The 14,073-nt window shown below is 49.0% G+C and overlaps 1 protein-coding gene across 2 annotated transcripts in view; it reads right to left on the reverse strand.

Moving 5' to 3' along the window:
- The window catches only part of COL4A1 (collagen type IV alpha 1 chain), a 158,449-nt gene that overhangs the window by 25,020 nt on the left and 119,356 nt on the right, over positions 1–14,073 (reverse strand). For both annotated transcript variants that reach the window (XM_016925527.4, XM_063792319.1), the window contains exons 25-39: positions 12,832–13,023; positions 12,079–12,247; positions 8,873–8,965; positions 8,682–8,786; positions 6,989–7,086; positions 4,968–5,118; positions 4,620–4,733; positions 3,761–3,928; positions 3,537–3,626; positions 2,579–2,731; positions 2,320–2,418; positions 2,118–2,207; positions 912–1,051; positions 317–443; positions 140–220 (exon numbers count right to left, since the gene is read on the reverse strand). In XM_016925527.4, coding sequence (XP_016781016.3) covers positions 140–220; positions 317–443; positions 912–1,051; positions 2,118–2,207; positions 2,320–2,418; positions 2,579–2,731; positions 3,537–3,626; positions 3,761–3,928; positions 4,620–4,733; positions 4,968–5,118; positions 6,989–7,086; positions 8,682–8,786; positions 8,873–8,965; positions 12,079–12,247; positions 12,832–13,023 — 1,870 coding nt within the window. The remainder of the gene's footprint in view (positions 1–139; positions 221–316; positions 444–911; positions 1,052–2,117; positions 2,208–2,319; positions 2,419–2,578; positions 2,732–3,536; positions 3,627–3,760; positions 3,929–4,619; positions 4,734–4,967; positions 5,119–6,988; positions 7,087–8,681; positions 8,787–8,872; positions 8,966–12,078; positions 12,248–12,831; positions 13,024–14,073) is intronic.

Raw genomic sequence — 14,073 nt, forward strand, 5'->3', positions numbered from 1 at the left:
CAGTTTGCCCATCTGAAAATGGGAGACAGGACAGCTGGCCTCCCTGCTCCCCGTCTGTGATGGGAACTCCCTGGGGCCTCCCATCCCCTGGCCACTGTTCTCTATGTGCCCAGGCTGTGTCCCAAAGAGGGCCCTCTACCTGCTTCTCCTTTGACACCAGGGATGCCATCCAATCCTGGGAGGCCTTTGTCACCTTTTTCTCCAGGCAGCCCAGGACTTCCTAAAGAAAAAAACAAAACACCAGAACATCCATAAGTTTGGGCTTTTCTTTCATTTCTTAGATTCCCCAAGTCCAAGAGAAGCCCCCCTCACCTACCTGGATAGCCAACACTCCCGGGAGACCCTTTAAGGCCTGGGGACCCTGGCATTCCTGGGATCCCAATGGTTCCTTTTTCTCCCTTCTCTCCAGGGCTTCCTGGGAAACCCGCTATCCCTTGATCTCCCTGCAAGTAAAAGTCAGGCATATTAACTTTACATTTGTCCATGGGCATGCATCTGTAGGCATGTTATAGATAATGGTATACATTTTGGTGCAATGAATATTGCATTGCAAAACTCCATTTCCAGATTTCTCATCAAAGAATCAAAGTCCACTTCTGAATGGAGAGGAAAACTTAGGCACAGTAGAGCCAACCATCTGGTTTCTACCTGCCATTCCTCTTCGCCCTCCATCCTCTCTGTTTTATCCCAGTGACAGCTGTCTCCCACCTTAGCCTCTCACCCATCTCTAGATTCTTCCTTGGGGGAGAGGTAGTGAATACAAGGGGAAGGAGAGGTGACTTGTGCTGCCTTATGGGACTCCCTGTGTGTTATGGCTCATTGAGTGTGCTGAGATATTTGCTGAGCATTTCTCAGACAGCATCTCCACTGAGCTGGGAGAAGGGGACCTTTCCACGCAGAGCGCTGGTTACCTTTTCACCACGCAGCCCTGGGATGCCTATGCCAGGTGGGCCTGCCTGTCCTTTCTCTCCTTTTGCACCTTTGTCTCCAGGTAAGCCAGGTGAGCCTTGTGGGCCAGGGATGCCAGGCACACCTTTCTCTCCAGGTGTTCCTATAAACACAAACAATTGAAACTTGATTTGGGCTTAGCTAGTGCTGGTATTACAAATGAAAAAGTGCCTCCACAGCCAGCCAAGAATGAGATACAAGAACGTGAATCCCCCACAACCAGCCAAGATTGAGATACAAGAATGCACATCCCTCATGTATCAATCGGCTCATGACCCAGAACACGTCAGTCACCCAGATCACATCAGAGCCACGCTAGGAAATGTCTCTCCTGTCCTTTAAGACCATCATGTTATAAGACAGGGAAGAAATACATTAACTACCTAGAATATTTACTTTCTCAACAGAATAAAAATGGATCTTATGTTCTTTATTATACAGCCAGCTCTCATTAGCCAGACGTCACAGGGACTATGAGGCAGGCCGGCCGGAGTCTGTGCACACTCGGTTCTGTGATGCATGCTGGTAGCCAGGCTTATTCACACATAGGCATGACCAGCAATCTAGGTGCTTATATTTTAATTAAAGTGATAACAGCACCTGGTCAAGACTCAAGAGGAGATGGAAAGATGGGCTTCCCATCTGAACTCTCCCCCTTTCTGAGTGAGCTCTGAGGACCATCACCACCCAGCCCTTCCCGCACTCTCCTCCTCTTCCCGGCTGCTCTCACTACAATAGACACGGATGGCAAAGCATTAAGGCTAGTCCAGGATTGGAGCAGAGGAGTCCGGAGAATTCTTCTGAACTAACACAAAGGGCTCTGGAGCCATAAGCTACTCAGGCTGACAAGCCTGGATGGAGAAGCCGTCGTCTCTTAGGGAGATCCTAGCCAAGGGGATGGTCACTTGGAGATCATCAAAAGTTGACTGTATACAGCCCATGTTTTATTCCATTAGATGGTGAGTTTTCTTAGCAATGGCCATTCTGTCAGCCAAATGTCATCCATCCCTGAGCAGGAGACCATTCAGAGCTGGGGATATGAATTCATGTGAAAGACACACGTGCCTGGATTCTGTCCGTCTCAGCTGAAGAGGATCTCATTCTGCAGACATGCCCTACCAGTACCACACGCACACATGCTAAAGAACCCTCTTCTAAATCCAGTTTACCTGGCAAGCCCATTCCACCAACAGATCCTTTTGGTCCCGGAAGTCCTGGAGCACCTGGGGTTCCACTTATACCTGGATCACCTTTAGGTCCTAGAACCATAAAGAAAGCAGTCTGACAGGTTGACATCTACAGAAAGAGCTGGGGAACACAGGCCTCATCCCGAGCCCTTGCCACACTGGGGACCAGAGCTCCACACTGTACCTGGCTGCCCAGGCTGTCCTGCCTGCCCGTCCTTTCCAGGCACTCCTGGGGTCCCAGGGTCTCCTCGGGATCCCTTCTCACCAATTGGTCCAATTTGTCCTACACATCAGAGAAGAAAATAGCAATGACCCGCATTTGCTTGCAAGCAAGTTGCTGCAGAAACGCAGGTTGGTTTGGTTATTATTTATGGAGGACCCGATAACCCAGGAAAGGCATATTGTGGTTCCGAGCTTGGCCATGAGAAGCCTCCTGGACTTGCCTTTCTCTCCTTGGTCTCCTTTCTGGCCCTTCATGCTGCCCATGTCCACCTTATCCATGGAGCCAGGCTTGCCAGGGAGACCGACATCCCCCTTATCACCTTTCAAGCCAGGGTCTCCCCTGGGTCCTGAGGAGCCCGGAAAGCCATGGTCCCCTGCAGAGGAAAGAGAAGGCACTGGTGAGCCTGGGCCAGTGTCACAGAGGTGCTCAAAAGGCTCATGTTCTTGTTGACAGGGACAGCAGCTGGCAAAAAGGCTACAAAGCACTCATAACTTGTCCAAAATGGCATTAATGGCCAGTGTCTGAGACACAGAAGAATCCAACCCCAGGTAAATGAGCAGTAAAAAGCCATTTTCTACAATTCGTTATGCGCTAATAACTCTACTGCAAGTGACTTGGCTTTCAGGTTTAGATAACTTACATTTCTCTCCTTCCTACATATCTTTATCACTCTTATTCATAGTGCCCCTCAGTTCTATACAAAATAATAGAACAGGAATTTTATCATTCTACAAAACAAATGACCTTTTCATGTGTCATATTTACAGTAATTCTTTGTAAAAGACATTATTTTGGAACAACTTCAAATAACAAGATAAGAAATAAAGATGAAGCCTTGTAAACTTGCACAGGTTGTTAATCTGAGCCTAAGGACTCGGTCCCTGTATCTTGGCATGGCTGAAGATTCCACCATTTCTCACAAGAAGAATCTCATCTGTGCCAAGAAGGAAAGCACAGCTTCTTTCTGATTTGCTTGGCCAAGCACAGTTTCAACCCATGTGCATTGAGCACCAGGAATCCTACTGGAAGAAGGGGGTCTCCCAGCCTTCTGCTTGATGTTCCTAACTTCTTCTGTAGGCGTCTTAAAGGGAAATATGATCTATGACAACTTGAGAATTTCCCAAGTGGCATCGAGAAATAGACACAAGATGAGCTTCTAGGGTTATCAGCTCCCCTACCTTTTTCACCCGGTAATCCAGGAGCACCCACTGGTCCTGGTGAGCCCGGCTGCCCGGGGGTCCCCATGACGCCCATTTCTCCCTTGGAACCTGTGGCCAAAGGAAAGGACTGTGAACATTTTCTTGCTCTGAATGCTGACAGTAAATGCTAAGAGTCATAAAAAGAATAGGGTGAGGCCCATGTCTTCATGATGGATCCAGGCAGAAGTTCAAAAATCACTTACCTGGAAACCCAGGAATCCCAGGAGCCCCCTGCTGTCCAGGAAGGCCAGGGAGCCCCGACTGTCCCGTTATGCCAGGGAGTCCTTGAGCCCCTTTATCTCCTTTAGGGCCCGGCATGTCCAGTCCAGGGAATCCGGGGAAACCCTTCTCTCCTTTTATTCCAGGAGGGCCTGCAGTTGGGTGAAACGCAAATAACTTTTAGCAGAATTTACAGAATGATCTACAATGTACAGTGCTCTGTTTAACTATGACTTTCTGCAGAAAGCCCATGAACAAGCCCACACTGGGAACTTGAATGGATCATCTGTTAGGTGTTGGTGTTTGGGGTCGTCAGGATAATCAAATGGTTCTTGTTCTAAAAGAAAAGCACTCCCCTTTCCTGTCATTGAGAGTCAGCAATGCCACCCTAAGCACCACCACCGCCTTGTCGCAGTACTTAGGACTAGGGCTAGTTTTGCTCTAATTTCCATGCACCACCTTAATTCTATGATTATTATGATCAAAGGCAAAGCTAGGTTCTAGACATGGACTCAATTAGTTTAAATTATCCACCACTAATTAACCGTCCTATGGAAAGATAATATAGAGACATCAGTTAGAATAAAATGTGAAACGTGATGGAGTATACAATAAAGGAAAGGTCTCTTTGTTTGGCACATCATCTCAGCGGGTGGGAAAAAAATCTGGGACTACATTTAAGCAAACAATCAAACCTATTTTCACAAACTCGAGTTTTATTTTTCTCTCTTTTTATCTCATACATTGTGCTAAGCTTCACTTCATAGGGACCCCAGCCTCATCCCCCATGCTTCAGAAAAGCATGCTTTTGGGAACAGATAATTCTAGAAGCATGTCACTCACCTGACAACCCCGGTGGTCCCTGTCCTCCAGGGGGACCCCTAGCTCCAGGGGGGCCTATTCCTGGAACTCCTGGAGACCCCACGGAGCCTGGCAATCCAGGAGGTCCCGGTTCACCTGGAGAAGAAAAATTGAGAGTAAGCTGTACAGGAGCAGTGGCACGTCTCCCGGCCTAGGAGACCCACGCACACGAATGGCCCCAGCAACGGAAAGCCACGAGCTCTAGGCCTCTAGGATTTGCATCGTTCGTTCAACAAATACATATCAAATATACTCGGTAGGGGCTCTGGGAATGCAAAAACAAGCACATCCTGTCCTTGAAACCCTCCAGACTGATCTGCATGAAGTTACCTCTGATCCCCTGAAGCCCAGGGGGTCCGATCGCTCCATGTTCTCCAGGAACGCCTGGTACCCCAATGCTCCCCTTCTCCCCGGGTGTGCCAGGAATGCCGGGAAGACCTGGCAAACCTTTGAGTCCCGGTAGACCAACTCCAGGCTCTCCCTGAAAATCCCCAAAGCACAGAGAAGCAAATTGATTTGCAAAGTCAGTATTTTTATCAAACCAATAGCATAAGTGAAGACTTAACAGATACTGCCAATGCATTTAGTAAGAATATTATCTGCTCAACCCTTTTCAAGCGTTTGCAAAGCTTCCTCATACCTATTATATCTTTTCAATCTCAGCACAAGCCCCATAGGTGGGTAACTTTTATTGTTTTCATTTTACAAAGGAGGAAAAGCAAGGCTCCCCATGGATAAATGACATTCTTCTCAAGTCTTCTGACCTGAGCTTGTCCCCTCAACTCTGCAGCCTGGTGCCTGTGACAAAGCGCTGGCCCTGAGTAACCGGTAAAATGCCAGATATGATTTGTGAGTAGTTAATGGAGTTCTTCCTAAGAGATGGCAAGGTTCCAGGGCTAGCATGGACACCAGTTATTTAGTTTTTTGGATTAATGAAGGTTTCACAGTAAATTAAGCGTTTTAAACTATGGCATGAGTCACTGGGCTTTGATAGATACAGATGATTAAAATAAAGGGTGAGGGTGCCTTGGAAGCGGCCTGGATTTAGGCATAGATGTGAGGCTCCAAAGCAAGCAGGTGGCCATGAAATCACAGCGCTCCACCGGTGTCCCCTGTCTGCAAATGATATTTCCAGAGAGGGAGGATTTGGACATTAGTGGGCAGTGGTAACTTCCCTACTTGTCCCGGAAGGAAATTTTCAAAATGGAACAAAATCCATCAAGGGGATTCTTGAAAAAGCATGGTATTTTTAATCGTAAATTAAATCTTTCATTCCCATTCCATTAGGCATTTACTAACTCCTGAGTCTTGCACTAAGTTTAAGATGATCCGCAAGTTGCTGCGGTTGACTAAATGTTCAAATGCAACATAGGTTATCAGGGGAAGCTGGTGGCGGGTTGTACAAAGACAAAGGTCCAAAGGTTTCTCTTCAGCCTCAGCCACCAGAGGAGGGCACCCTGCTGTCAGGTATTTCTCCGGAAGAAACCTCCCCTGGGATCCCAGAGGCATGGCCCCTGTGGTGCCCATCTGCCCTCTCCTGAGGGCCAGGGAGCAGGCCCCACCTGGGTCCATCACTGGCAACGTTTATCGATGGCCGTTGGCCCTTTCTCCCGTTTGGTACCAATGCCTTCTGGCAATTTCACATTGGTTCCTTACAATCAGGACAGGAAAGGATCTAATCGGTAGTCGCTCACATTTGCTGAGCAGAATTTCAAGTATAGGCAAGTTGGTAGCAGAATATTTGAGGGCAAGGAGAATCCTGACTTCACCCTGTACCAACAGTTCTCAAGCCGGGGCAATCTGGTCACCCTAGTGACATTTGCCAATGTCTGGAGATATTTTCAGTTGTGACTGGGTGGAAGGGGGATGCTCTTTTGGTGACCCATAGGTGGAGGGAGGGCTGCTCCTGCCAAAAGCCCTACAAAGGCACAGGGTGGCCCCCACAGAAAAGAGCTATTGAACCCAGAATGCCAGTAGTGCTGAGGCTGAGAAACCATCCTGGGTGACTATGCTTTCTTTCAGGACAGTGGCTTTCAAACAGCCTTCATCTGCTTCTCACAGTAAGAAACATATTTTACCCTGAGTTCCAGCTTACAAAGGCAAGAAAATGTCTGTCATAAAATTTCATAAAATTGAAACAAATGTTTCATAAAATCAAAACAAGTGTTTCCCTTCAAAATACTTACTTCCATGTGCTACGTTCTCTGATACTTTCTATTCTATGTTATTTCATCAAAAACAAAAATCTGCTGGCCCAACATGTCCTGGGACGTTCATAACCTGCATTTTTTCCATCCAACTAATAACAAGGATGGGGGAGAAGGGTCATGGAGGGAATGCTTGGCACTCACCTTCTGGCCCTGCACACCTGGGTTCCCAGGTAAGCCATTAAATCCCGGGCGACCTGGAGTCCCCGGAGGCCCCACGTCTCCAGGTAAGCCGTCAACACCTGTTTTAAAGAGTCAAAAAAAAAAAAAAAAATCATTGCAATTACAATGCCGTTCCCCACTTTCTTCACTTTTAGTCTTGCCCAGAGATGCCGACCTGATCTGAGAAGGTCAGCTGTGGAGGCCTTCCGAGGTGGCTGGAAGAGGCCAGGGGAGACCGCCTGGCAGAGGGGTCAGGTGCGTTGCTGTCTCTTCCAGCACCTCTGCCCTCCTCTTTCTCTCTCCTTTCCTTTTCTTCTGTTCTCTTCAAACTTTTCTTTCCCATCCTACTCTCCCCAAACAAAAGAAATATACCCCTTGGCGCCTGCAGGTGAGAAGGGCACTTTATTCATCTACTCAAGGTGTGGTTGCGGGGGCAGGGCACCACCATCACTTCATTAGAAATGCAGACCCCAGGGGTCTATAAGGCGGGCCCACTTTTCAAGATCCCACAGGATCTGTCACTGAAGGACACCTGCCCACTGTCTGGGCCCCGCCCTGGAAGCTCTGATGGGCTATGAAGCTGGCCAGCCACTAGTTCAGACCCTTTGTATGCAACACTGAGGTCTCCCATGTCCAGTAATTTGTAAGTTTGCAGTGGCACACACCCGAGTCACATCCCCTGTGGGGCTGCTGCACAGATAGGGTCTGTCCTCCTCACTGCCACAAAGCCAAGCAACTCCATGTCACATGGGTCACGGCCTCAGGTGAAGGAGGCACCCCGTGAGGCCATGGTGGAATGTGAGGGAGTTGTGAGTGTGACGAGGCCTCAGCGCCTGGCCCTCCTGAACAGGGATGCTCTGCTGCCCGCCCAGCCTGAGGGAAGCAGCCGTGGTGTGGGTGGGCGTTGCGTGGCTGTCAGAGGAAAGGGGCTGCCATCTCCTGTTCTCCAAGCTAGCAGCCTACAGCAGTGAGGGTGGATGGGGCCTGGAGCCTCTGGGTAGAAGCCTGGGAGCCTGGAGGAGATTTCAACCTAAGTGTGGCTGCATGGTGTGTTGTATGAAGACAGACTTCCTTACACAACACGTCCCTTTTGTGCTCACAGCACCTTCTCCTCAGTCCCGAACAGAAGGTCTGTGATGACAAGTGTGTTGATCAAGGTCTACCTGAGGGACAAGTAGACCTAAGAAATGTGAAAAGCAGGGGGAAAAGAAATTCCCTCCTTACCTCCTTCCAGTTTTCAGCAGGAAGTGACGGCTCTAACACCGGTAGGACTCCTCCCCTCGGAGCAAAGGCCCCTCCCTGCGACTCCTTGCACCTCCCCCTGGGCGCTCCCCCCACTCCCAACCCACCCTGGCTGTGTTCAGGTGGACTGCGAGTCTTCCTCACGGATAAAAAGCAAACACCTGGAGGGTGGGTTTCAGCAGGCACCATTGGTGGCAGTGCCATGCAGCTTGCACAGCCTTAGGGTCCCATCTTCCCAACCAAACCCTACACTGCAAGGCAGCTATTGCCTAGAAGCTCCTGAAATCGCTGTGCTCAGCACTGCTTGGGCTCTTCCGAAAGCCTCCCTGAACAGCGGTCACCAGCTTCTGTGGTGTTTTGATGTCTACCACCTCCTCTTTTCTCACAGAAGTCACAGGTGGACCAAAGGCTCGGGTCCGTCTGGCAGGGTTACCTTTGGGGCCGGGGGGCCCTGGAAATCCAATGCCCGGCTGGCCCACAGCGCCCTTCTCTCCTGGCAGGCCTGGCCTTCCTGGGGTTCCGGGAAGGCCTCGGTCTCCTGTGGTGAGAAAGACCAACAGTCAGCGTGAGAAAAACGTGAGGAAACTCTCGTGGTATCCCGGTGAGCTGGAATTCCAATCGTACCTTGGGGACCTGGGAAGCCTGGGGACCCCGGCAGTCCTTCTGCTCCAGGGGGACCTGGTAAAGGAACAACTTTTCCTGGTTCACCCTTTGGACCTAGAGAAAAAAAAAGAGCAAAGACAAACGATGAAGGAATGAGGACCACACGGAACACAGCGAGGACACGCAGTGGGTGGGCTGCACGCCACATCCTACCCAGCACCACGAGTGCCCGGAGAGCAGAGCCTCTGCCTGTGTTCTCCACTTCTTCCCTTGGTGTTTCTAGGACCTTTCACAGAGAGCTAGGCTTCTCCCCATGCGTTTGCATGTCCAAAATGACCAAGATGTTTGTTGGACACAAGAATCCCTTAAGAGTCCACAATTAAGAGTCACAAGAAGCTGAAAAATCTACAACAACAACATGTGAGGTGGCTCTAGGTGATTTCTTAGTGAGCCGGTCTCAAAAAGTCAAAATACTTTCGCTGTTCTCTCTCAATTTACCAAAGTCTAAGTTGCTTTCAGACTGACCTAAATTACGTTCGTTTGGTGGGAAATTATCCAAACGACATGATCCGCGGGTGATTACGAATGATCCATTATCCGTAATGGTGCAGCTGGAGAGCTCCGCGCTCACTTGAGCAACACAGGCAAAACCATCCTTCCTCCCAAGCCAGGAAGCACAGCCCCGGCCCTCTGGGCACTCATGCCTAGGAGAGCCACCGGAGTGTCAGGGTTTCGCTGTTAAGAAAGGACCAAAGGGTTCCCCTCCAAGAATGCACGCACTGAATCTTCGTACACCTCGTAAGAGTTCAAGCTATGTGGGGCCTCCCTAGAACAGCCAGCACATTCTTTAGCTACGGACTGTGGGAAACGCCAACTGAACGACCCTAGGAAATGCCTGCTGTTGGTGACACACACCCTGGGCACCAGGCTTTTATGATTACCACAGTTACACACAGCTCTGGCAGATCAAAGACATCTGTTTTCTAATCTCGAAGCTAATTGGGTCTGGATGGCCAAGGAGCCCTACAGCTGTGGGGAGAGAGGATCAACAGCCCTGTTCCCCCTCCCCAGAAGCCTTCTTCCCCATCTGCTAGGGTATATTTGTGAGTACTCCAGCTGGTTTCTCTGATGGTAGTTTCTCGCCAAAAGAAAAGCTAATTCCCTTCGACAGCTCTGGAAATCTGCAGATGTCACAAACACAAAGACAGCACTTGATTTGTTGATTGTGGAATCAAGAGACCCAAGGGAAAGTGATCGGAAGTCCCTATGCCTGGCTCACCGAAGTCCTCCTCCATCAAACCCGGTATCACCCTACCTCTAATGGAGTCATAAAAGAGACATTTCTGGGACGCTTCTAAACAAAGAGCAACCATCAACAGAGTCAGAACTTGATGCTAAGTACTCACTGATTATACCAACAGGGAGAAGGATAAGAGTAACAGTTATGTTAGCACACTACACCTGGCTTCCATCAAACACTGGCTGACATTTCCCATACTGGAATGCTTAGGAACTGGACTGTGTGTGTGTGTGTGTGTGTGTGTGTGTGTTTTGTTTGTTTGTTTGTTTGTTTTTGAGACAGTGTCTTGCTCTGTCATCCAGGCTGGAATGCAATGGCACGATCTCAGCTCATTGCAACCTCCGCCTCCTGGATTCAAGCAATTCTCCTGCCTCAGCCTCCCAAGTAGCTGGGATTACAAGATGCCAGGGTTTCACCATGTTGGCCAGGCAGGCCTTGAGCTCCTGACCTCAGGTGATCTGCCCGCCTTGGCCTCCCAAAGTGCTGAGATTACAGGCATGAGCCAGCGTGCCCAGCCTATACACTGTATATTAATAGGAAATATTAGTCCCTAATGGGAATAGGAGTTCATAAAACAGGCTCAATATGGTTATTGACATAATCAGCACACTTGCGAGCCAGAACGGCATGCTGTAATTGCTCCAACGTGGTTATTGTTGGGTATTTCAAATATCCAGCTACTTTATTTATTTATTTATTTATTTTTGAGATGGAGTCTCACTCTGTCACCCAGGCTGGAGCGCAGTGGCGAGATCTTGGCTCTCTACAACCTCTGCCTCCCGGGTTCAAGCGATTCTCCTGCCTCAGCCTCCAGAGTAGCTGGGACTATAGGTGCCTGCCACCATGCCCAGCTAACTTTTGTATTTTTAGTAGAGATGGGGTTTCACCATATTGGCCAGGCTGGTCTCCAATGTCTGACCTTGTGATCTGCCAGCCTCTGCCTCCCAAAGTGCTGGGATTACAGGCGTGAGCCACCGCACCTGGCCCCAGCTACTTTATAAATAACTATGTTTTTTAAGGTTTACTAGTTACATATTTTTAATCACCTTAAGTCCTTTCACTCACTTTTACAACTTTTGAATGTTTCCTAGCAACACGCATTTACTTCCCTCATCTACACACAAGGCATTCCTGGCCTCTCCTCTTCTCATTCCGGGATTTTCTAGGGAAGAACAGGCGTGCTCCATGTCTACTGGGAATCGCAGTCAGATAATAAACTATTAGCACCTGCTGTGTGCAAGGCCTAGCGCCACACCCCCCTCCCGCTGGCCCTGAAAATAAGCAAGTCGTGGGAGAGGAGAATGACGAGGGAGCCCACACTCATCCCTGCTACAGGTTCTCTGGAAAACCTCTGAACAGGCTGTGCAGGAGGGCAGGGACCACGTCTGTGGTTTTGACCATGTCTTGTCAATGCTCAGCATACAGCTTGGCGCGTGATTCACTCCAAAAACAGCAGACAACTAAAACCACCATGGAGTGAAATCGTCATCGTGCTGTAGGACCTCTAAATCCATTCACAGGCGTCTGCCTACTGTGAAGAGGTGGAGATCACACCACTCGGGATGCACAGAAGCCAAAATGGGCTGCTCATCGGGGAAAGCCAAATGGGTAAGGAGAGGAAAATGACTTGACCTCGGTGTGACTTCTATACAAAGGCTGACTTTAGCTGGCGCGTGCTGTGTACTTACTTATGAGGACTGTAAACCCAAGTTCTCCACCTGCATATTACCTGGCCCATCACCTACATGAGGAAAGGGAGGCACAAAAGGCTGAAGGCCTGCCCAGGTCCCGCCCCAATTCCTGGAAGAATCAAAGCCAAGCGTGCGCCCCGGCCTATGCGAGCCCCAGGCCTCTGTGTGCACCCGAGGTGCCTGCCCCAACCTCCGTTTACAACTTCATGCTGCACCACGAGTTTCTCAGGCCTCACCTGGCAGGCCTGGGGATCCAGGGCCTCCAGGAAAGCCTGCTTGTCCTTTGTCACCAATGGGACCAGTAGGACCATAGCCTGGAGGCCCAGGGGGGCCGGTGTCACCACGACTGCCTGGGAATCCAACTCCTCCAGGGGGGCCACGCTCTCCTTTCAATCCTACAGAACCCTGATGTGAGAAGAAGAAAAAGACACCGTTGTCAGAGACACACTAACACCCTGTCCTTATCGCATTCTTCTGACATCTGTGGTCAATAAGTACTAGAGTTAACTGGCTCACGCTATTTATTTACTTCATCTACCCTCCCAGGAGGGCCACCTTGTAGTTAATAAGTGAAACCAGCATTCTTCTCCCTAAGCTGAGCATTCTTCCTCCCTCATCTACTTAGGGAGATACTTTAGAGAATGAGATGTTGATACCTGGAATCTTTTGAAAACAATGACATGAATACTATTAACTTTAGATTTCACCTCCCATCCAAAGCAAAAAGATACACAGACACATCTGTTCAGTTCCCCCAAATGCATCAGAAGACACTGATCTGTTATCACCTAATTATTTGTCAATAATAACTGGCAATGCCTAGGTTTATAGACTTAAGTTGTTCCATGAACCATGAATCATTAAACAAGTTCATTTGTGCCATCATCAAGGAGATAGAAATACATCGATATGATTCAAATTACTCATTTCTCGATGCTTTGCAGATACACACTGTAAAATGCACATTCAAAGTCTGGAGATAAACATACCGGCGAGCCCTTGGGGCCAGGAAGACCCGGATGGCCATCTCTTCCAGGAGAACCCGCTCTCCCTGGCATGCCGGGCTGTCCTGGAAAGCCTGGGTCTCCTTTGTCACCTTTGAGCCGCAAGTCGAAATAAATCTCACCAGGCTCCCCCTTGGCTCCTGGCTGGCCTATCAGCCCTGGTGTACCTTGAGGGCCCTGTAAGAACAAAGCCTTGTGATCCACAGAAGAACCCATCCATGAAGCACACCAGTGTGACTGTAACACAAGCAACCATAGAATCAAGAAGCCACCTTCTTGAAAATGGTCATGCATTCATGCCTCATCATTGATTTTCTAGATGCAAGCCAGGAGCTTTGTGACAAAGCCCTGGTCTGCTGCACTTCTTGTGTTTTTCTTAAAAACACTTATCTTAATTAGATATTTCAAGCAAAGACCTGGATGGGGCAGAGGGAGTTATAGTGTGGCTTTGGGCACCCAGCTCTCCTCCAGGAGTTTTCTTACCCTAACAACTGCTCAACATTCATAGGAACACGCAGCACCCGTCAGGAGGTTCTGATTGATGTGTGGTTCATTGTGCAGCTTCAGTAACAGACAGACTCAAAGAACAATCGCTGTCCTCAGCTCTGCCTGCTGCCTCAGCCCCACCGGCAGCAAGCAGAAGCCTTTTCTCCAGCTTCTGGGCCCAGTGAGCTACCCGTCAGCACCTCCTGGCCAGTGCTGAATACTCCTGTGAATATTGAACAGGTTTCCTTTTATGCTCATGCCCAGAATTCCAGAAGAGATAAGGACTTCCAGGGCACCAGTGAGAGAGGAAACTCTGGGAGTGGGCACTGGGCCAGCTCTATAATGAGTTATGTTGAGTCAGCAGAGTCAAATTGACTTTCCCAAGAGACTCACACTAGAACGTTGCTCAGTTCCTGGAAAGTTAAATCTGCAAAGAACACCCATACCCACCAATGGCTTCTCCTCCAGCATCCTGAGACTTGGGTTTCACAAGAAAAACAGAAAACGTTTCCAACAATTGTCCCATTTACTTGTTCACTTAGGCCTGAGAAAGGCATCTTCAGACTCCCTGTCGACTTGGCAGAATTTTAACTCTGGCACAATTCACTTAATGTGAATTTTTTTTCATAAACTTCCTTTCAGAAGGTTCTCAGATATATATGAATCCCTCACATGCACACGCTTCTGTGTGTACAGATGCTATGTGCTTCTCAAAGGAAGGAGTTGGTCAACCAAGGACAG

The sequence above is a fragment of the Pan troglodytes genome, chromosome 14, assembly GCF_028858775.2.
Source record: "Pan troglodytes isolate AG18354 chromosome 14, NHGRI_mPanTro3-v2.0_pri, whole genome shotgun sequence".
Classification (NCBI taxonomy): Eukaryota; Metazoa; Chordata; class Mammalia; order Primates; family Hominidae; genus Pan; species Pan troglodytes.